Genomic DNA, 24388 nt, shown 5'->3' on the forward strand with positions numbered 1-24388 from the left:
ACTGCGCCACCCAGGCGCCCCAAGAATAACCATCCTTTATGTCTTTGCTACTGTGATAGCCAACCGAATACTTAGTTGCCTGTAATTGCTCATGATAATGTGCTTTCTGATTTTTAAATAGATTATGATGCCACCTGACTATTCTAAAATCAATAGAACTGATTCAGTCATTTCAAAATTATTTCAAGTGTATTGTGTTGTTTTTATAATTATAGGAAGAGGTTCTTCTCTGTGTTCTTAAAATTTTTGTAATACTGTTCATGTAATAAGCAATGGGCTGAGATGAGCTGAAATGCTGGCAGGGAATGAATTAGAAAAAGAGGCAGAATGATAGTATGCAGGAGGGCTAAGAAGCAAAGTGGAATTTAGCCAGGGCCAGACTTAGGAGTTAAAATTCTTGATACCATATTTTAGGAGGCTCATTAATGAAAAATGGAATCTTGTCATGTATATTGACCTACTTTCTTTTTTCATGTAACATCTCTAGGACTTTTTTCCAGATCTCTACATATACCACCTGACACTTTCCACTAACTGTGTAGTGTAGGTGATACCATAATCTGTCTATTCAGCCATTTCCCAAGTGATCAACATTCAGGTTTTTCCAGTTGTTTTCCTTTTATAAACTATCTAGCAATAACATTGTCTTGTGCAGAAATTTGCATTTACATGCTGTTATTGCTGTAGGATAGAATCCTGTAAGTGGTATTACTGGATCAAAGAGTATGTGGCTGGGACCTACTAGGGGCCACTTACTGTCATATACTTGTTTACTTTTCTTCAGTCATGTTGGCCTTCTTTCTGTTACTTGAACATTCTGATCTGGTCCCAGCCCTTCTGCCTGTCTAGAATGTTTTCTAGCTTATTACATGGCTGCCCTTTTCTTAGCTCAGTGTTCAACTCAAGTATTTTTTTTTTTTTCAGAGATCACTTCTTGGACATTGATAAAAAGGTAGCCCCTTTCTGGCTCATTCCTTTCATTTTATCCAGTATTATTTCCTTTCTAGCATCTGTATCACTCTGAAATGATTTTGTTTTCTTGCTATTATCTGTCTCCTTACACTGGGATATAAATTTTACGAAAGTTAGGAGCCTTGTCTGTCTTTTTCATTGCCGTGTTTCCAACATCTAGAATAGTACTTGGTAAAGATTGGCTCTTTGATAAATATTTATTAAATGAATGAATACAATAACCAAATTACTTTTCCAAAATGGGATACCGGTAGTTTTCCCACGATAGCGAACTCTTGCCTGTCTTGAGTGTTACCTTGGTCAGCCTCTGGTATTTAACCTCTGGCATTTCCGTTTCCTTTTCTCTAAAATGGAGAGACTAAAAATACAGATATTAGGGTCATTGTGAGAATTAAATTACATGTAAAGCGCTTAAAGGGTGCCTAGAACATAGTAAACTCTCAATAAACATTAGCTGCACGTAACAGTAGTAGTGATAATAGTACCATCATGGTAGTTTTGTAGCATGTTTTACTCTATGGTGGGGGAAGTCTCATTTCTAAGCTTTCAAACCTTTTTTTTAATCCTTGTATATTCTTCTGCCACTTACAGCTTTTGGCAAGGGATTTTATCAGAAGTGTATTCGTTTTATTTCATTTTGCTTTTTAATAAGGCTTCCTGTCTGTCACTTAAGCCTTGCTTTATGTCCCAGAAAGAGCATATTGTTGTTTTCTTCACTTAGGTTTTGTATCTTTCTAGTTAAAAGGTTTATCTTTTGCATTTTGTAGTCTCAGGTACTGTTTTCTATTTAATTTTAATAGGTTATTGTTAAAGTTCATTGTTTTTGTATCATTATCTTGTATCTGCTCACTTTCCTGAATGCTTATAATTGTTCTAATTTTTATTTATGTCTTTTGGATTTTCTAATGATACGATTACATAATCTCAAAATTACTATACCTTGTCTTTTTTAATATTTAAACTGTTGCTTTATTAGATAGAAAGTAATAAATAATGTGCAGCAATAGAGTCATAACAGGTGTACCGGTATTATTTTTAATGTGGTGAGAATGTCATTAATGTTTCATTTTAAAAACATCTATACAACAAACGTTTGACTATTATGTGCTAGGTACTGTTTTAGGCACGGGAACTTTAGTATCGAACTAAATAGGCAACTCCTCATGCAGCTTACTGAGTTTATATGTTGTTTGATATTGCTTTCTGATAAATAGTCTTTATAATTTTTGTTTGCTTAAGAATATTTTATCAAAAATGTATATTAAGCCTCCATTGATATATTCATCTTTTTTCTTTCATCTGAATATAATGACTTATGTCGAATAGTCCTTGCCTCCCTACATGTTTTTAATTTAATACAAAGCTGGGTTAATATTTTGGAGCCAAATTAACCTGAATTTGAATTCTAGCTTTATCACTTATGAATTGTTACCTTGAGGAAGTTTCTTGACCTCCTGTACTTCAGCTTTCCCTTCTGTAAAATGGAGATAATAATAGTATGCACCACAGAGAGTTTTTGTGAAGATTAAATGATTTACTATACATGAAGTTCTATAGCAGTGCCTGGTTCATAGTTAGTATCTTTTAAGGATTTATACTTATAAATAATTTTTACATCTGCTTTATTAAGTGAGATTGAGCCGTAGTTCTCCTTTTCCTGCTGTTTTATCAGGTTTGAGGCTAGGATTATGACAACACAGCAAAATGATATGGGAAACTCCCATTTTTTTCTTTGATCTGGAATAGCTTCGATAGATGGGAATTATCTGTTCTAGAATTGACCTATACAACCATCTGGGTATATAGCCTTTTTTATTGGTAGATCAGAGTATATACCCTTGTATAGACATGGCGTTTTTTCTAATCTATGGAAGCCTGAAAGTCTGTGAGTATAAGAGCGTCTGTTTAATACAGTATTTTCAGTTTGGGGCACAATGTTTAGCCAGAGTTTAACCGATAACCTGGTATAGTGGAAAGAAGACTTATTCTGGTTCTGGCCCAGTGACAAGCTTCATGATCTAGGTTGAGTCACACAGTCTCTCATATTCCCAGATTCTTCTTTTGTGAAACAAAAGGACCGTTATCCCTGAATGCGTGTTAAAGTATAGTGTTAGCCCATGTTTTAATTGGTCTGTCGTGAAATGACTTACCATTTGTGAGTGTAAAATTGTCAGCTATCTTTTCTTGGGTAGGTCTGTCCATTCTTAAATTATGCCATACCTTATTTTTATTGATATATTAACTCTTTTATTGGCCTATGTACTATAAAGTCTGAGGTTCTCTGAGCAAGATAATGCCTCATTTAAAAATTTTCCGGTGAAATTTAACTTTAAGAAGAAATATAGCACAGTTAATTATTCAGTGAATCTTCAGGAAGAAAAATAGGATAAAAACAAGAAATTATACTAACTTGCTAGGCACCTTACATCTATGGTGATTTTTAAGAATCACTGGGTTCTACTCCTGAAGCCAAGACTGCACTGTGTGTTAACTAACTTGAGAATAAAAATTAATTAATTGATTAATTTAAAAAATAAATTAGATACCTTAAAAAATGTATAGCCTGTGGGATGCTTTTGAAATGTTCTATACCAACAACATCTAAGTGTCAGGAAATCATGAAGTAATCCAGTTTTCTTTAATTTACCTCAAGAAACTGATAGAATATAACTATATATTGTTAAAATCATTTTCTTTTTTTAGTTTCAGGGATGCAATATAATGATTCATCAATTCTATACATTAGTGCTCATTGTGTTAAGTGTACTTTTGATCCCCTTTTTCTGTTTTACAAACATCCTCCCCTCTACCGTTCCTCTGGCAACCACCAGTTTGTTCTTTGTATTTAAGAGTGTGTTTTTTTTGTTTGTCTCTTTTTTCTTTTGTTCCTTTGTTTCATTTCTTAAATTCCACATACGAGTATATTTTTTAAGAAGTGTGATTTGTAAAAGCCTGAGAAGATTTCCTATCTCCAGAGCGGAGATCTATACATATCTAACTCTAGATGGCAAGCATCATCTCCAGCTTCCCTCGGTTACTTAAACACAGATGTAAAGTCATTGTAGGAATGCATTAAATAAAATTTGTGTTGTAGGTCCATCTGCTAAAATATTATAAAAATAATTTATACATTTATTTTATACAATTTATACAATTTCTCAATTACATTGAGTGTATAAAAAATTTCTAAAGTTACATTTTAATGATTTACAATTAACTTACAGTAAAACAAAAATAATGCCATTTGAGTGCTGTAAATGGGAAAATTCAAAATTGGGAAAAATTTACCCAGGCAGTGTTTACTTTTATTGCTTCTCGAGTCTACATTCAGTGCTCTCTACCTATACTTAGTATTCACTTCTAGTGTCTTCTCATCCTTGGGATCTGTATCAGATGCTGACGTGGGCACTCAGTAGGTCACAGGAATAAAGGGAGAAGGCAGCACAGTCCTCTGGTCTCTTAAAACAAGTAGAAGCTACAACACTGGCATTCATATCAATCTGCAAACACCTCCCTTGTCACTTAGGCACGGCGTTATGTCACCCCCTTCTTTCTTCCATGAACGTACACTTCTGTCCTACACTCAGTGATGTTGGTGGATGGAGAACAAACAGGGAATAAGACAAGATTCAGGGGCTTGGCTTCTCTCTGAACCTCCCGTGTAATCACTGGCAGTACATTCAGATGTTATGAACTGTTTTGAAAAAAAGGAACAGCAATTAATTTTAAATGCCTCTGTCTGCTCCGAGGAAATATATGAGAAGAAAAAAAATAAAACAAAACAAATTTGAACTTCCTGGGAGAGTTTTGTTTTTTTTTTCTTAACAAGCAATACAAATTATCCAGTGCCACTTTTGCCTGTTTTTCTAAATTCTACAAATTTTTTAAATAAGCCAAAATTAGTATTATTAAATGTTGAGTCTGTTAATAGCATTTAACTTCAGAGAGATGAGATTGATGGTGTCGTAGAGTTATACTTTACAGGCCTATATATAATTTACACTAATAAACATAATACATCTGTGCCATTTTATAAGACTTAAGTCTGTGTGTCTAGTGAGCAAAGCTTTAGAGGATGTTGGAGACCTGGGTTTTAGCCCCAATGTTTGGGAAAGCTTACTGAATGTACTCTGTTTGCTGTACTAGACATTTTGCGTATTATTTAATTCTTTGCACTAGTCCGGTGAAAGTAGGTGTCATTCTCATCTTACAGATGATCAAATGAAGGTTCCAAAAGATTAGTAACCTTCCCAGTGACACAGAGCAATATGTTAGAGTCAGGATTTGAACCCAAGTTTGGTGGTCTCAGTGTCATAGTTAAAATTGTATGCTATGTAAAAGCACAGAATGGTGGTTATTCTAAGAACTTGACTGCCTCTATTTAAACTAGAGATTTTCCTTACTACCTATTAGAAAAGATTTGCAATTGGTAAGGAAATATAACATTGTAACTAACATACACAACATCGTGATCCAGTGTAAAATGCAAACTAGTAAGTTATATTCTATATATATTTTGTAGTTGAAACTTCTACAAGGAAGTGGAATTCTTGTCTTTTATTTTTATTATAAACAAACTTACTTTGAAGTCTTAATTGCTCTGCATTTATAAATAACAATTATTTAAATTACATTTAGAAAATTTAAGTAATAGTTTGTGGAATCAATACATAATAATGCTTTAAGCAAATGGGTTACATAGGCCACTTCTCAATGTTATACCCTAGTGGACAGTAGCATTGGGACACATAATCCCCCACATAATTTTAGCAGGTAAAACTCTGTGTTGTTGATGTCTAGGTGGTATGTTCCTAAGTTGTTAGGCATAGCCAGGCATGTTGCAGTTCTGATTACTCAATAAGACTGAGAACCCAGGAGAATGAAAGTATAATCGGGTCAGAATTGCCTGATATGCCGGTGGATAGATCCTGACATGCTGACGTGGCCCCTTGTGAGCCAGTGGTGAAACAGGTCGTGAGCCCAGGGTAGTGGGCTTCTCTCTCCCCGACATATTTCACCATCAAGGCTGCTTTAGCCTCATGAACCTCATGGGTAACTTTGTCAGGAGCTGGGGTTGTATTGTGGTTCATATCCTTCATATTGCTTGATTGCTGCTTTGGTAGTAAACTGAGAGCAACCTTAAAATAAGTCCCAGTGCCATTGTCACCAATTTTTGAGCCCAACCTTTACCTGGCCTAGTTCATTAAAAAAGTCAAACCCATAAATAGATGAAACAGAATAAAATGGTAGTTACCAGGGGATAGAGGGTGGGGGGAGGGTAAGATTGACGGTGTTTAAGAGATCTAATGCACAGTATAATGAGTATAGACAATAATACTGTAATGATACAATACAAATATTGTTTCAATTGTAATTGTATTTCAATATATAAAAGTATTAAAGTAACTCACTGTACACCTTAGATTTACAAATTACAATGAATCAAGTTTATCAAATTAAAAAAAAAAAAAAGATTTTCTGCCCAGTTCCACTGCTTTGGCTGACTATGGCCAGTACCCTGCAGTGAGAGAAGGCAGCAGTAGGATCTTGTTGAGACTTTAGCTATGATTAAAACTTTTGCTTAGCAGTAGGATTCAAGTATCTGATTCACACACTATTTGATAATTTAAAAACTGAAAAGATATTTGTTATTTAGTCTATATCATAGACCCAAGTCATACAACTCAGTCCTTATCTTGGCTTTTCCACTTAAAAGATTTATGTGTTTGGGTAAGCCACTTGTACTAAGCTAAAAGTTTATTTATCTATTAAAAAAAAAGCCAAACTTACCCTATCACATAAACTATTGAAAAGACCAAATTAGGTCATACGTATTTCAAAAACAAACAAACAAACAAACAAACAAACCCACACTTTATAAATTAGATGGACCTGTATAGTTGTGGAAATGATACTATAGATTTACCCAGCATAGTCCTACACAAATATTCCCACCTTCGTCAAGTATTCTTGTGTATCTTCCTAAATAGAAGTATCTTTTCCATCATGTGTGAAGGGAGATTGAGGCTGAATTATCTCTTTTACCCTTTTGATTTATTTCTGGTGAAAGGAATGTTCATTCCTAAATTAAAAAACTCCTTGACGGGAAGGACCATGTTTTTGACTGTTTACTTTACTGTTTACTTTTTTTCACGACTAGTGCATAGAACAGCGTTCATTATAGTGAATGTACATAGTAGGTATTTAGTAAACTTCTGTTGAATGAATGAGTGATAGCTATCTCTTATCAATTCATTTTTTCATTAGTAGATAAGCATATCTATTGAACAGATGGACAGTTAGGTCTGCAACTTGAAAAATGTAGAAGAAAATATTTGAACAGATCTGTATTTGTTCAGAAGTTTTAGCCCTAAAAGATAACGCAGTATAGTTCAACCTGTTTTGTTCATTTGTTTCATGAGATCTTTTTCATTTTTTAGATGTGTTTAGGGTTGAGATGGGAACTGGTTTCATCAGAGAAATAACAAATGTCTTCTTAAAACATCAACCAAAAAACATCACTAAATAAGCTATTTGCAGAGTCAGTGGTATACACTTGTTGGAATTCAGTAGATGCAAAGAGCAGTAAACATATGCCTAGTAAAGAACAACTAGTGAAGTGGGTTGGTAAATAGGGTAATTTTCTTTGTAATGAATTTGGTGGATCTTTTAGGTGGATCTTTTAGACAAAAGGTGGGAACTTAGAACAGACAGGAAGGAAGCTTTGTTGTACTTAGGATCTTCTGCTATCCATGGCGAAAGGGTAGCTATAATGTATAATGATGTATATACTATAGCTATATTATAGTATATATTTAGTATATTATATATACTAAAGCTATAGATGTATAAAGATGGGACGTACTTTGTTTCAGTCCCTTTGGTCCTTTTCTTCTCTGTTCACTAGATTCTTTTTACGTTTGATAAACACTGATTGCAAACATTTCTCCTGCCATATACGATGATGTCTTTTCGTGAGAGGAGGGCTGTAAAAATTTAACTCATTAAATAGACCTTGGAATACTTAAAAGGAAACCTTTAATTTCAAACTAATTTTAGACTTAAAGAAATGTAGCATAAAAAGTAGATTCCCTTACCATATGCATAATTTTTTTCCTGAACCATTTGAAAATAAATTAGAAGATACAATTCTTTACTTCTAAAGGGACATGTATCTGTAACCTACTGTTAAATACTTGTGTTATGAGCTGAATTGTATCTCCCTAAAATTCATATGTTGCAGTCCTACTCCCAGTACCTCATAATGTGAGTGTGTTTGGAGCAAGGGTTTTTCAAGAGGTAATTGAGGTTATATGAATATGAGGTCATCAGGGTGGGGCCTAATCCAATATGACAGGTGTCCTTATAAGAAGAGGAGATTAGGATACAAAGAAGCACAGAGGGAAGAGCATGTGAAAACAAGGGAAGAATATGGCCAGTTTCAAGCCAAGAAGAGAGTCTTGAGAAGAAGCTAACCCTTCTGACACCTCAATTTCAGACTTTTAGCCTTCGGAATTGTGCAAAAATAAATCTCTGTTGTTAAAACTACCTAGTGCATGGTACGTTGTTGTAGCAGCCTTAATAAACTAATGCAGTTTGTAAAGGATGGCATAACAACAACTTTTTCACATATTGCATAAAAAGTGTCTTGGAGAGAGGTCATGTGCATTTACTAAAACAATGTGGATTAGCGGTGGAAGTTTGGACCTGTTTACCTTTTCTTTGTTTGTAGAAAAAAAAAAAATATCTGGAATGGGTGTGAGATGGGGCATGATAGTAGCTCAGTAAGAATGTCATTCTGTTGCTTAGCAGCAGACAAGAAAACCAAGTGTGTTTTTTAAAAGTTGGAGTTATAAATGGAACACCTGCATCCAGTTTTGATTGCCTCACTTCAAGAATGATAGAGCATAAATTGAAAGAATCTGAAGAAGTGAAAAAACTGATTATAGGTATTGTGGGGGACTAGTGTATGACAGTAATCCGAAAGTATGGTTCAGCAACTGTTTACTTGGCCTACTAGGCAGGGACGACAGTTTCAAGGACCCCACTGGCTTCATCTTCATCAACTACAAGACGACAAAAGTAGTTGATCTTTACTTCTCTTGGATATCAGCACTCTCCTTGTATTTTCTGCTTTCTGTACCAGTTCATTTGGCAGAGTAGATATGTAGGTAAAAATGCAACCGACCCCGTCTATTGATGAAAGCGCCTGGGCTTTCCCACTAAAGATACATAAACTGTCTTTTGAAAACTGTTTGGCTTGATTTAATGACATGAATTTGCTTCTTGACACAGAGATAATGGTGGCCTCCTTACTGCATTCTTACCTGACTTAAAGAGCACATTTTTTATACTGGGAAGTAGAAGCAGGGATGGCCTTTCCTTTAATGGAACCAGTGCAGCTAATAAACTCAAATGAAAGGGATGGCCTCTCACTTAACAGAGTCAGTGTAGACAACCAAGACCAAGAGGAGAAACTGAAATAGAAAAAACCTATGCTGGTCATGTAAATTGACTAATGCAGGGCACCATTAGCTAACTGCCACCTAAAATGCAGTCCACTTCAGACAGATTAATTTGGCTAGATAACACATAAAACAAAAAGATTAATAATTACTTTGTTCTTAAATAGCTTAAAAGTTAAGATTTTTAATAACTTCTATATAACTTAACTATCATATACTAAAGTTAACAATTTTTAAAGCCTTTAATATATTATGTCTCCAGGCAAGAATATATCTATGCTTTTCTTTATCCTGATAGGCTTTATAGAAGTTCCAGTGGGAATATGAGGCTTTTGGTGGGGTTGAGTATATGTGGCCTGAGAGAATAGGCTGCGGTTCATTCAGGGTCAAGAAGCCTAACTTGTCCGTGCAGTGAGGTGGGATATAGAGAGAGTGTCATCTCTTGGGGGTCAGACTTGTTATCATCCACCAGTAAATCGGGTAGAAGAAATCTACCTGGAAAGGACATCATTCATTAGAAATAGCTGATCAGCATATTCTCTCACTGTTGGCATGCCACTAGGGAAACTATAGTTACAAGACTTACTGGGTGAGTTTAGAATGAGAACACTGAGAATTAGTTATGTGACTTAAATGATTAAAGGCATCAGCACAGAACAGGTTGACACTTTCATCTCAACAGGAAGGAAAGAAGATAAATAAAGTCTTTGCACTAGTACACTCTCTTTAGACGAACAGTGTCACCCAGCATATGCCTCAGACTCCTCTTACATGCTTCTTTGACAGTCCAGCCCTTCTACCCCTCTGATTGAAACATTCTTTTTTTATATACTCAGTAAGGTTACTGTCAAGTCCAGCTGGTGTGGAAACTGCCCTGACTTTGTGACTGTAGATATCTGCCATCACCCATTATGGATTGATACGGAAATTGATCAGCCTAGTCATCTATGAGCAAAGATGCATTCAACTGTATGATTATAGGAGAGATCCACTACAATAGTAAAATGGTTCTGAAATGAGACTACAGAGCAAGGCAAACGTGTGTGGTTTAGTCTTAGATTTTGTTCTGTCACACAGATGGGCTTTTGGAATTTAAATTATTTGAACCTTATTTTGAAACTTGTACCATATAGCCAAATTTCTGAGTCTTTGGTCTAGGGTAGCTTTAACCCTAGTTAGTTTTAGAAAGCTTTCCTTTTTTTTCCTCGAAGGTAGGTGTAAGAGCTTTATTAATTTATGTCATTTATGGTCTTTAACCTTTTCTTTTTAGAAATCAATGAGAAGTCTAACTTCTCCACCACAATGTTGATCTTAAAGGTATAAAAGACAAAATTATTTTCAAGTTGTCATTATGTATCATTGTATAACCTATACTGTATTGTATATTTGGACTGTATAAAAGAGAACAATTTGCAGTAGATGGTTTATAGCAAATCTCTATAAAGTAATTGAACTGAAATACTCTGGAACGATGATTGTTTCTGCATATAGTTAGTTTCAAGTGCTTTAAATAGTTCTCAAAATGCTTCAACTTTGATTCCATATTCCCCTTCCTCAAATTTATTAAGATTGGGATACTGGGGCAAAAAAAAAATTAAATTGAAGAAAGATTCATATATACAGTGTATACTTTTTTTTTAAAGTAACGTCCATGCCCAATGTGGGGCTTGAACTCATGACCCAGAGTTCAAGGGTCACATGCTCTACTGAGTCAGCCAGTCAGTCACCCATACATACATGTGTATTTTAAATTCTACTAATTGATTGTGTTCTTTGGATTTCTTTGGTGATATTTGTTATGCAAATTTATGAATACTCATGCAGGGAATATACTTGTATAAAATCCCATCTCGTTACTCTGTTGTGTTTGAAATATATCACGGTCAGTGAATGTACATTTGTTTGTGATCAGGTGATGTCACTAGTCTCTATATTTTAGCTAATATATACCTGTAATACATAAACTTATTTTAATGTTGCTTCAATTTTTTTTTTAATGTTCATTCACTTTTGAGATAGAGCACGAGTAGGGGAGAGGCAGAGAGGGAGACGGAGACACAGAATCCGAAGCAGGCTCCAGGCTCTGAGCTGTCAGCACAGAGCCCGATGCAGGGCTTGATCCCACAGACCACAAGATCATGTCCTGAGAGGAAGTCAGATGCTTAATCGACTGAGCCACCCAAGTGTCCCTATAATGTTCCTTTAGAATGCTTTCTAGGAGTCATTTTCTTAGAGAATACTGATTTGGAATCCTATCTTCCTATAGTAAGAGTGTTATAATTAAGGGTTAAATTCTTTACTGAAGATAAGCAACAGTTAATTTTAACTGAGCAACAAAGGTCATAAACTAGTTATAACAACTATAAACCTGTATTAATGTAAAATGGTAAACACAGTACTGCAAACATTGATTAACCAATGTCTCACTGTATTATGAAATGTACATGGTATGCATAAGTAGAACTCTACTAAGCCATAAACCTGGACTGTCTAAAACTTATATGTGAGTATAATAAACATCAGTTACCATCTTACTAAGTATTTTTGCTTAGTACTTTCAAAGTCTGGAGGATAGAAGGTTATGTAGTGTGTGGGTAGCATTTCTTAAAAAAAAATGTGAATGAAAATTTGAACTTCCTTCTTTTACCTCTTACTAAATTGCCTTATAGCAAGGAGAGGCATTAATAATAATTCTCTGTGACTAATAGTTATCTGTTGGATTTTGGAGCTTTTGAACAGGGTTAGTAGGTAGATTATAGGTGGAATGCAAAGGGATTCTTTTTTTAGGAACATATACTCTACTACTAGATGCCAGCATTCACTTAGGGTATGTTTTGATAATTCTGTAGGAGAAATTAACATGGATCCAGTCACTCCTTAGTGGATTCCTTTCCGTGGCAATTTAAATAAGGTTGGCCTTTGTTTAAAAATGACAAACTCATTTGAAAACGCATCTCCTGCCTTGCATTATTAAAGCTGATAACTATTTAAATAAATTGTATTTTGATTTTATAGAGCTACTCTTGTGTTCCTATTGAATTTTACTGAACTAACCAGCAGAATTTGTGGACTTTAGGACCTAATAGATATCTTAAGTCTTAAATCAGAGGTTCATACGATTTTTTCACTTTTTTATTTCTGAATGCCTTTTTCACGGCATACTTGCTAATGTAGCCTTAATCCATCCACTTGTGTGTTCTAGAAGTGCAAGTACTCAGTGTGATAGAATTGTTCTCTTAAGTAGGGGTGGGCAAACTTTTTCTGTGAAGGCCCAGATAGTAAATGTGTTAGGCCTTGCAGGTCATATGTGTAAGTGTCGATGCATTCAACCTGCTGTTGTAGTGTAAAAATAGCCATAGACAATACATAAATGATAGGGTGTGTCATTGTTCCAGTAAAACTTTATTTACAGAAGCAGGCAGTGGGCTGGATTTGGCGTTGGGGCAGTAGTTTGTCAACTCCTGCTCTAAGTCATTGAGTTTGTGGTCTCTCCCAAATCAGGCCCTTTTATATTTGGAAACAAAGAATTTCTTCTCTTTGCTTCATCATCAATAGCAGAACTTTAATTCTGAATACTAACAGCATAGAGAGAGAAGATCCTAAACATTTTCTAGGAGGAAATTGGTTAAATGGATTTAGAGAGACTGCAAACTATTGTTGTGTTTTCTAAACCTGGGTACTCCCACAGTCTCGGGCTTCTCATGAGCTCTGCTGGAGAAAGTCATGGAACTGTAAACTTGTGCTTGTTCACCTCAGTGCTTCCTGTCGGCCCTTTTATTGATCTCTGTTGACTCCTTGTTATATTCCTCACAGCATCTCTTCCTAGGCCATCCTTGTTCCCCCTAGCCATCACCTCCATCCCCTCGTGTGGTGGTCTCAGCATGTCTCACAGCTCTTAGCAAAGATGTGTGATGTCATTCAACATGAATCTTTTATCCTATATTAGCTCCTTCTTTAAGGTGGGAATGAAAATAATAGTTCTGTCTACCATTAAATGAATTTTTAATTCCCAATTCAATGTGCAGACTGTAAGTTATTGTACAATATTTGCATGAGTAAGTATAGTATGCCATGAATTCCTCTTCCACGGCTTGTAATTCCTCTAGAATGCATCTACCTTTACACAAGATGTTTCGTAGTTACGTAATTATGAGAATTTGAATTCAGAAGTGTATTGTCTGTGCCTCAAAATTATAATTGGTAAGCTAGGCAGTAAGGAATACGCGTGGCTCCTCAAAGGAATAGTCAAGACAGATTAATACGGCGTTCTTGGCAATACATTTTTTTGTCTTACTCTTACCTTTAATTAGAAGAACTGATTTAACAGGAGTTCATCTCTTGATAAAAGAGAATCTTACTGTCCCAACACGGGGGTAGTCAGAGTCAGGGGACTGTGTTACGTGACTGTCCAAGCAACCCCAGGGGTTGGATGGAAATCTTAGAGAAAGGAGGGATTTGGGCCTGGGCACATACAACAAAAAGTATATAGTGACCTGGCATTGGCTGTACCTCATTGTCAGAACTGAGCCAAGCCTCTCCTGGTTCTGCAGTATCTCCGGTACCACTGGAGAGCAGGACCACTGCACTTTCAGTAGAAGTCCTGGTTCTGGGGACACCTGGGTGGCTCAGTGGGATGAGTATCTGACTCTTGATTTCAGCTCAGGTCATGATCCCAGGGTCATGGGATCGAGCCCTGCATCAGGCTCTGCTCTGAGCATGGAGCAGCCCCTGTCTCCTGCTCATGCTCACTCACTGTCTCTCTCTCCCTCTAAAAAAAGAAAAAAAAAGGATAAGTCCTGGTTCCAGACAGAGGCAGTCTGCAAGACCATTAGACAGGGAAGAATACAAAGAGTGAAGTCAGGGGATGCGAGTTCAAAGAAGTAAATGAAAGCATCCTTTAAAATGGAACAAGAAATTACGGAACATAGAGTGAAACAGCAAGAGCAAGTAGTTGTGGTAAAGAGCTAGTTAGAAATCTAGGAAATAAATGATAGTCATTATAATAAAAAATTGATTAAGTTCTAAATTGGACACAAAGATATTGCTAAATTAGAAAGGTTTGAGGAATGCACTTAAACTTGTAAAATCTTTGGATGTCAAGCACTATTATATGTAGTTTGTATGCATTAAATATATATATGTATATACACACACACGCATATACACACACATACACATACATATGTACATGCACACATACACCTCACTTAATCCTCATAGTAATCCTGTTCATTGCCGTAATAAATATAATAAATATATATATACTGTGTCTACTCTATGTGCTAGTCACTGTATTATTTATTTATTGTTATCTATAGGCTACCCCAAAACTGAGTGGCTTGGAAAGGCTGACATTCATCATCTAACATAACTTCTCAGGAATCTGGGAGCTGTTTGGCTGGATAGTTTGGGCTCAGGGTGTCCAACAAGGTTGCACTCATCTCAGAGCTTAACTGCAGCTGGAAGACCAGCTTCCAAACTCACACCCATGGCTATTAGCAGACTTCCTCTTTAGCTGTTGGCCAGAGACCTCTGTTTCTCTCTACACGAGCCTCTCCACAGGCCTCATGAGTGTCCTTCTGACATGGCAGCTGGCTTTTCCTGACTGAGAGATGGGAACCAAGAGGAGCAATAGCCTTTTATAACAGTATTAGTCAGGGTTCTCCAAAGACATAGAAATAAGAGGGTGTGTGTGTGTGTGTGTGTGTGTGTGTGTATAGCTTTATTCTAAGGAACTGGCCTACATGATTATGGAAGCTGGCAAGTCAAAAAGCCCACAGGATAAGTCAGCAAGCTGGAGACTCAGAGAGCCAATGGTGTAGTTCAGTCCAAGTTCAATGGCCTGAAAACCAGGAGAGTCAGTGTTTCTGGTCTGAAGGCTGGCAGACTTGAGACCCAGGAAGAGTCGATGTTTCAGTTTCAGTCTGAATTCAGGAATAAGCTGATGTCCCAGGTTGAAGGATACCAGGCAGGAAAAATTCTCTCAACTTGGAAGAGAGTCAGCTTTTTGTTCTATTCTAATCTTTGACGGCTAGATGAGGCCCATCCACATTAGGGAGTAATCTGCTTTCAGTCTGCTGATTTATCTGTAGATGAATGTTCATCTCATTCAAAAACTCCCTCTCAGAAACACCCAGAATAATGCTTGACCAAATATCTGGGCACCCTGTGACCCAGGCACATTGACGAATAAATTAATCATCACAATAACCTAACATACCATCACTCTGCTATGTTCTTTTTGTTAGAAACAAATCACTAGATCCAGCCCCCACTCAAAGGGAGAGGAACTAAGTAAGCTCCATCTCTGAAAGGAAGGAGTATAGAATAAACTGTGAACATATTTTTTAAGCTACTCTGGGCACTGGTTCTTGGGAGACTCCAATGTTTATGTAATAGGAGTTCCAGAAGAAAAGAAACTGGACCAAATGATAGAGAAGCAATATTTGAAAAAAAGGATTGTTAAGAATCTTCATCTTTCTTTCTTTCTTTCTTTTTAATATTTATTTATTTTTGAGAGACAGAGCATGAGTGGGGGAGGGGCAGAGAGAGAGAAGGAGACACAGAATCTGAAGCAGGCTGCACTGCAGTCTCTGAGCAAGCTGTCAGCACAGAGCCTGATGCGGGGCTCGAACCCACAAACTGTGAGATCATGACCTGAGCCAAAGTCGGATGCTCAACCGACTGAGCTACCCAAGCGCCCCAAGAATCTTCATCTCTCATGATGACAGTTGGAGGTCTTCCAGTCAAATGTTCACTCAGGATACCAAACAGAATAAGTGAAAATAAATCTTTGGACACATGGTGATGAAATTGCAGAATATGAGATAAATGGATAAGAGCCCCCAGAGAGAAAAAATATATTACTTACAGAGGAAGACAATTAGACTGCCTAAAATTTTAAGCCTGGCTAAATTTTCACTCAGGACAGAGCGAAAATTAAAGACTAACTATGGTATTTAACTTTTTGTGACTCAGATTCCTAATTTATAAATGAGAATAACAGTATCTACCTTATAGGTTATTATCTGCTGTGTTTACTGATATATCCCAAGTGTAAACAATGCCTAACACAGAGTAGACATTCAATAAATATTTATTAAACAAGTGTGTAGGGTTGTTGTGAGGACTAAACAATGTATATAATTTACAGCAGTACCTGACATGTTGGTAACTACTCTATAAATATGTGTTGTTAAGGTTTTACCACTCACAGACACTCGCTAAAAGAACTCTTAAAAATATTCTTCAACAAGAAGAAAAATTCAGTGAGAAGGTATCAGATATAATAGACAGTTAATGACACAGAAATTGATAAAATGCCAGTAAAGTAAATACAGTTGACCCTTGAAGAACTTGGGTTTAAACTGCATGGGTCTACTTATGTGCAGATTTTTTTTTTCCAATAAATGTAGTTCAGTACTGTACGTGTATTTTCTCGTCCTTATGATTTTCTTAAATTTTTTTTAATGTTCATTTTTGAGAGAGACAGAGACAGAGCTTGAGCGGGGGAGGGGCAGAGAGAGAGGGAGACACAGAATCTGAAGCAGGCTCCAGGCTGAGCTGTCAGCACAGATCCCAACACGGGGCTCGTGAGATCATGATCTGAGCCGAAGTTGGAGGCCCAACTGACTGAGCCACCCAGACGCCCCGACATCCTTATGATTTTCTTAATGACACTTTACTATCTCTAGCTGTACTGTAAAAATACAGTATATAATATACACAGCATACAAAATATGTGTTAATTAACTATTTATGTTACTGGTAAGGCTTCCCGTCAACAGTAGGCTAGTAGTAGTTAGGATATAGGGGGTCAAAAATTATACCTGCAGAGTTTTCACTGTGCAGAGGTCGGCATCCCTAACCCTGATGTTGTTCAGGGACCAACTGTATTGACCATGGGGTAAGAAAGAAAGAAAAACTGATCTTTTTGTATTACTTTTAAAAAGGTAAACTAAAATCCTCAAGGTGTTTCTAAAATTCATATCAAAGAGCAAAGGATCAAGAACAGCTAAGAGTTTTGAAGAATGAGGAAAAGGTGTTTGCCTTACCACATATATAGACTCATTCCAGATTATAATAGGAAAGACTGAAGTGTTGGTACAGGGGAAGGGCAAATAGACAAGTGAAACAAAATACCCAGAAATAGACTCATACACATATGGAAACTTGAAATATAACAGAAGACACCGCAAATAAGTGGATAAGGTGGAATCTTCAATAAATTGAACCAGGACAACTGGTTATTCTTAAGGAAAAAATGAAATTTGATATGCTCCCATGTATAAAAATCAGTCACCACCGGGCTAAAAACCCGTGTAAAAAAGAAAAACTTTAATGGTGTCATTTAAAAAAAAAAAGAAGAAAAAAAGAATATTCTCCCTTGGGTAAAGAGGGACCTTTTGGAGAAGACAACAGAATACAAACATAAAGGAAAGATTGATGTGACTATATTAAAATTTGAAGTTTCATGTTGCAGAAGATTCTATAAATAAAGCAAAAGACAAGTGTTGGATTTAGAGAAGATATTTGTAATGGATAAAACTGACAATGATTGGTATCCAGCATGGAAAAGAATTCCTACAAGTCAGGAAGGAAGAAACAATCTAATGGAAATAATCAGTAAAGGATATGATTAAGCAGTGTATGGAGCAGGAGATATGAGTGGCCCATAAACATATGAGAAGATCTTCAATCTCACTAGTAATCATACTAATAAATATTCTAACATTCCATGCTCATCAGATAGGCAGGCATTAAAAAGGATGAAAAGATTATATGTTGGCAAAGATGTGGGGACCCAGCGCTCTTGCATTGCTAGTGGGCACGTCAATTGACGCAGGCACTCAGGAGAGCTGTTTTGCAAAATCTGATAAAGTTTAAGCATACCTAAACACCTAGAAATTCTTCCTCTGGCATGTGCTCTAGAGAAATACTCTTCTATAAAATGCACAAGGTAGCACATATAAGAATGGTTATTTTAACATTCTTTGTTATGGTAAAAGTTATAAGCAAACTAAATATTCACCAAATGGGAATATATGTTGCATAATGTAATAATATATACTACAGTTAACAGGTCAGTGAGCTAAAGCTGTGAGTGTCAACACGGACAAATCTCTCACAAACATTGTCGAGGAAGAAGCAAAAGTATGTGCACATTTATATAAAACCCCTGTTTTTATATAAAACCTCCCTGCAGAGGGAAAGAGAGAGAGAGACAGACAGACAGACAGACTGAGAATCTTAAGCAAGCTCAGTGCCCAGAGCAGAGCCTGACATGGGGCTCAGTCTCATGACCATGAGATCATGACCTGAGCCGAAAGCAAGAGTCAAACCCTCAACCAACTGAGGCACCCAAGTGCCCCAAATTATATAATTTTCAAGCATGTTTTTAAGCACTGAGTGATGATAAAGGTTACCTCTAAGGAAATATATAAATGGATGGAGGGATTCACAAATAAATAAGGATAAGCAAAGCAGTATGCTAAGATTTCATAAATCTGAGTTGCAGCTACCTGGGTATTCATTTCATTGGGTTCTGTACTTGTTCGTATACCTGAGGTTTGCCATTGTAAATAGTTTAAAAATAAATTATCAGCAAGTTCTTGAATGGAGTGTGCGTATAGGGGTGGGGGAAGGGGAGCCATTTATAATTTTGAATTGACAAGAATATATGGAATTCTCTATAAAAGTTCTCTAATATGTCCTGGATCTTGCTCATGGGAAAGTCTTATCAAGCAACCTTGTCATAAGGATCTGGTATTTTAATAAAAACAAACCTGATGTCATTTTCCTATCTGTTAGTAAGTTAAAATAGCTAAGTATTATGGAGAAGCAGAAAATTAATTTATCTTGATAGATCTCTTCTAATGTCAACATTCTGAGAGCTAGATGGGATTGTCTTATAAATGTGATAAGTTGTGTTGAAACTTAGGTATAAAGTCATAAAATGAATATAAACTTTTTTTTAAATTTTGCTTAAAGAAATGCCCAACAGTGAAACAATTAGTCTTAAGTCTAGTTTTGTTCTAGGACCGCTTGTAACTATTATTTTATTTTTGCCTTAACTAAGTTTATTTTATCTGATATAGTTCATTATTTTCTCTGGGAAAATCTTACCTGGGTTCGAACTAATGTTTTGTATCGTCATCGACACATTCTTTGTCTTTTCTCCAGCTAATACTGTTCAGGTTTTGAACACTTGGAGCAGATTAAACAAGTTGTACAGTGTCATCGTCATTTTTTTTAGATACGATTTAGTTGAAATGTTTAGAAAGAAATTTTGCCATATTAGTTTGAGTAGTTTTTTGTCCTAATAGAAAAAAGAAAACTAGAAATGTGAATGTTTTGCTGCTTTTTTTTTTTTTTGGTAATTTTTCATGGCAGGCATTTCATCAAATGAAGTTATGACTAGAGATATTTTAGGTACCATGATTATGTAGCAGTCTAGCATATCTTTGGGTTTCTTCAGTGGTGAGACCGTTTTCATTGCACAGAGTAGATGGGCTTAAATGGCAGGAACATGACTAGAAAGTGCACGTTATATATGTTTCAGTCAGCATGTTGCTAGTGACAGGTGCTCAATGGTTGTTGGTATCCTTGTCAGCAAAGAGAATCCTTTGACATTAACGTCACCAGCTCAATCCTGATTTGGGGTGACTCTATTGGCAGCTCCATCAGGCGGCAGCTGATCAGTGAATGTCAGAGCTGCCGCTGTTCTTCAAAGTGTCACCAGGCCTCTCTGGGTTTTTGTTTTCTTACTTTTTTTTTTTTCTTTTTTTTGAGGGAGGGGTTGTTAAGCTTGTCTTGCTGTTCAGTCTTAACCAGACTTTCAAATTGCTTACCTTTGGGAGATGAGCTGAGAGGTCACAGGGAATATAGGTGTCTGTGGGGCCCACGAAACCATCTACGAAGTGGCGACTTACATGGAAACTAGTAATGATTACCTTGACTTCAAGCCAATCAATGGTGGGAGCACCTGGGGACTCATTAAATGGCATTTGTGGTGTCTGTAACCTCGGGTTTGAGCTCTATTTCAAGAAAAGCGGTGACAGCCTTTAATGTCTAATTGACCTCTCCTCTTTGTTTCACTTTCTTTCGCTTTCCATATTTGCCGCCAATGTGGTCCCCGATGGCAGCAAACAGCACTGCTCAGCATTTTGAACTTCTGTTCAGAGCTTCAGCACCTTAGTTTGGGCAGTTGTGTAATGGTAAGTATTTGAAAATTCTTTACCTATACTCCATCGCTTGTTCTCTTTTTCTTCCCATGGGTGAATTTTATTCTGACCCAGCCACTCCACACTCACCCACAGCTTTTCAGATTTACGGCGAACTACCGTGTACCCTACTTTCAAACATTTTTCTTAAATTCGAGAGGATGTCTTTGAAACATCAACATGATTTATCCAGGAGAGCAAGGAAAGTAATGTGTTGTGGTAAAAAGAGTTTGGTTCTGCCTCGAGCCAGATAAGCTTCAGACAAGCTATGTACCTCTCTGGATTTTTTCTTTTTTTTTTTTTTTTACAAAATAAGATATCAGTCATACCCAAATGCTGGTAGTTCAGTACGTTTGCCACAAAGTTAATTTTAGTTTTTAAGTTCTGAAATTATTTCCTGGAAATGTTGCTGATAGTAGGTAGGTTTATCTTTGTTTGTTTTGTTGTTGTTGTTTTCGGTGTGCGTTTGTTTTACTGTCCTTACTGGTTAAGGTAAATGGACACCCTATGTTAGAACTCAGATTTTTTTTGAAATGTTACTGGTCCATTAAATCCAAATGCCTAGGGACTGTTGAACTAGATAATCTTTAAAGTCCTTCCAGATTTAAAATTTTAGCTTTATGGTGCCATTGAAAGAGTTCATGGGATGAGTTAAATTCTTTTCATCTAAATTATGTGGCTTATAAGTAATACTGAGACTCCAGGGACAGGAGAACTCTTGGTATTTGTATGTGCATGTGTGTGTGCATACATGTACACACACTCAGAGGAAATGCATCTCCCAATATACTGACTGTAGGGCAATCCATCCCTCTTTTCTTTCTTACCTTCCCCTCGCAAAACAGATTCAGGAGATCCCAAACCATTCCGATTTTGTTTTGTTTTGTTTTTAATTTTTTTTAATGTTTATTTATTTTTGAGGGAGAGACAGACAGAGCATGAGCGGGGGAGGATCAGAGAGAGGGAGACACAGAATCCAAAACAGGTTCCAGGCTCTGAGCTGTCAGCACAGAGCCTGACGTGGGGCTTGAACTCACAAACCATGAGATCATGACCTGAGCCGAAGCTGGACGCTTAACCAACTGAGCCACCCGGGTGCCCCCCCAAACCATTCCAATTTTGTATCCACTTACTAGGAAGACCTGAATAAGCAGGATGGTTGCAAGATGAGAGAAGTTCTCCTGGCGTCCTAAGCTTGGATTCAACCTAAAAGAAATTCCATGTGAACACCTTTTAGAGTTCAATGATGGCTTCTGAGATGCTCCACGATTTGGCAATGTAGGCTAGAGAGACCTGTTACGACCACTTGTTTATCTCCATATCCCCATATAAAAACCATCCTGGTGGTTAGGCCTGATTAAACCACCAGGTGTGGGCTCAGACCAACCCCGGTCTTTAGAAACAATCTTGGGGGCCCATTAACTCAGCATTAGACTTTCCTTACTTTTGATCAAATTCTTATCTTCGTAAGCCATTTCATGGGCTTCTGTTGGGTCCCTCTGATGACTTTTCTGGATGGGCCCAGTTACATTTGATGGGACTTTCTTGATGACAGACCAGCCAGTTACTGCCGCTTGGATTGTTGCTTATTGCTAGCTCGCCCTCTTTAGATTGGTAAGGCCGCTGTTTAACCTTGGCCAGAGGTACCTTTTTCTGCCTGTTACTTACCTCCCTTTAAACTGGAACAACATCTTCTAGAAAAGCAGGACTCTGGTCACACATACTTGAGATTTGGAATCACATATATGTTTGTAGTTGGAATTAGTATGTTTTAAGTCAACATTTTCAAGTTGACTCATGCAACATTAGTCCTAAAAGATATTCAATTAAGAAAAGATGTGTATTGGGGGGCAGTGGGGTAGGGATTCCTGATTAAGATTAGGAAATAATGCTACCCTGCTTTCCTCCTAGAGTTTTCAACGGTATATCCTACAACAAAGAAACTGTGTGCCTTTGTGTATGCCAGTGTTTTGCAGCTTTACCTGACTCCTGAACCCATTTTCTCCTTGTACTTCTGTTAATATATGATACACTGTAAGAAATGCTACTTAAGATGAGTAGGCTATTTTTAAATTAAAGTATGTAGTTGCCAGTAAAATATTGTTGTTTTTGATATTTGTCAGGAAATTAAGTTTTAAGGACTTGACATTGAAGTTCAGAAATATTCGTGATATTGCTGGTACTATTATTTATGTGGTAGAAACGTTCCACGCTTGTCATAGAAATACTGTTCCCATTTCACAGCAGGTCCAGGGTTCACCAGAACAGTAACACAGACAGATCTTTGTTGATATTTTAATACCATGTTTATTTCAGCTTCTTTTCTATCAGTTGACCAAAAGGCAGGATGATTCGTTTGATTTTATTTTTGACTATCAAAACAATAGCAAGTAAGCATCACGAGTGTTGGAAAGCTTGACAATTCTTTGTAAAGGAGTTGATTGGCTGCACTAATTTTCAGAGTTAAACTGTATTTGGGTACACTCACTTAAGTAGTTGTATTCCCCTCAAATCGTTTCTCATGGTCTTCTGCTTGATTCTACCATAACAGTTCCTGAAGACCGAAGAAATCCCCATGACTTCATCTAAGCCATCAGCCCTTAGTTCTGACTCAAAATATAGCTCTATAGTTCCAAATGTGTCCATTTCTCGTTTCACTGCTTGCAAACTCATTGCAAGCCCCTGCCTCTCTCCACTAAGCTAATGTAGGCCTCTTTGCTGGGCTTCCTCCCTCCAGTCTTACCGACCATAGACCATCCTCCACACAGAAACCAGAGGGGGGGTTTTGTTTTTGTTTAAGTGTAAGTTGTATTTGTTTCAAACCCTCCATTGATTTCCTTGGTACTCAAAATAAAAATCCAAACTCTTTCATGGCATAACAGCCTGGCCCCTGCATATCTCTCTGCCCTCATGGCCTCTCTCCTCACTCCCCTTGGGCCATACCTGATCCTACTTCTGTTCCCTGAATACACCAGGTTCATTCCTGGAAATCCCAACAATCAGCCCTCTCTCCCCTGCTCCCTTCCTCCACCGCATGTGACCCTCTGCACACCTGGCAGTCTGATCACCCTATTTTATTATTCTAACACCACTTACCACTCACTGGATTTATTTTGCTCGTTTGTTTGTCTTTCCCAAAAATATGAACAAAGTCTTTGTTTTGGGGTTCACTGTTGTTCCTGGCCTCTGGAGCGGTCCTGGCACATGGTAGTTGAAGATATGAATAAACAAATGAACACAAGGAAATGATACCTGGAAGTGTTAGCTATTTTATTTCCTTTTGACTTCTGGTGATAATTTTGATACCTGATTAAAAAATAATCAAACTGTAAAGAAACCTGTTCAGAAAAACATTATTAAAGCATATAAAGCCCATGAACTGAAATGTTTAATCCCTGTTTAGTAGAGAATTATCTTGTGATCATGAAGCAAATCGTCGGACACTTCCAGTAACTGAGACAACATATCACAATCTAAATTATTTTTGTGTTGTATGTTCAGTCCCTAAAGGCCTCATTTAACCCCAAACTAGTATCATTATTAGGACTCTCAACATATTCACATACCATTTTAGAGTGTGGTGAAGTGCCCACCTCTATCAGGGGGCTCTTACATACCTACCACAGTTGATGAATTATATATAAAATAGAAGAAACGAGGACCCGTGAACCGAACGAGTAGCAGCAGCAAGGTCAAAATGGAAGGCGTGCAAGAACAACACAAAATCCT

General features: G+C 36.9%; 1 protein-coding gene across 3 annotated transcripts in view; it reads left to right on the forward strand.

Moving 5' to 3' along the window:
* Positions 1 to 24388, forward strand: part of FBXL4 (F-box and leucine rich repeat protein 4) — an 83366-nt gene that overhangs the window by 44614 nt on the left and 14364 nt on the right. For all 3 annotated transcript variants that reach the window (XM_047101211.1, XM_047101213.1, XM_047101212.1), the window contains exon 7: positions 20582 to 20653. In XM_047101211.1, the coding sequence (XP_046957167.1) occupies positions 20582 to 20653 (72 nt within the window). The remainder of the gene's footprint in view (positions 1 to 20581; positions 20654 to 24388) is intronic.

This window comes from Lynx rufus, unplaced genomic scaffold, assembly GCF_022079265.1.
Source record: "Lynx rufus isolate CCGP_SWC_20201006 ecotype Redwood Valley unplaced genomic scaffold, mLynRuf1.p SCAF_6, whole genome shotgun sequence".
Classification (NCBI taxonomy): domain Eukaryota; kingdom Metazoa; phylum Chordata; class Mammalia; order Carnivora; family Felidae; genus Lynx; species Lynx rufus.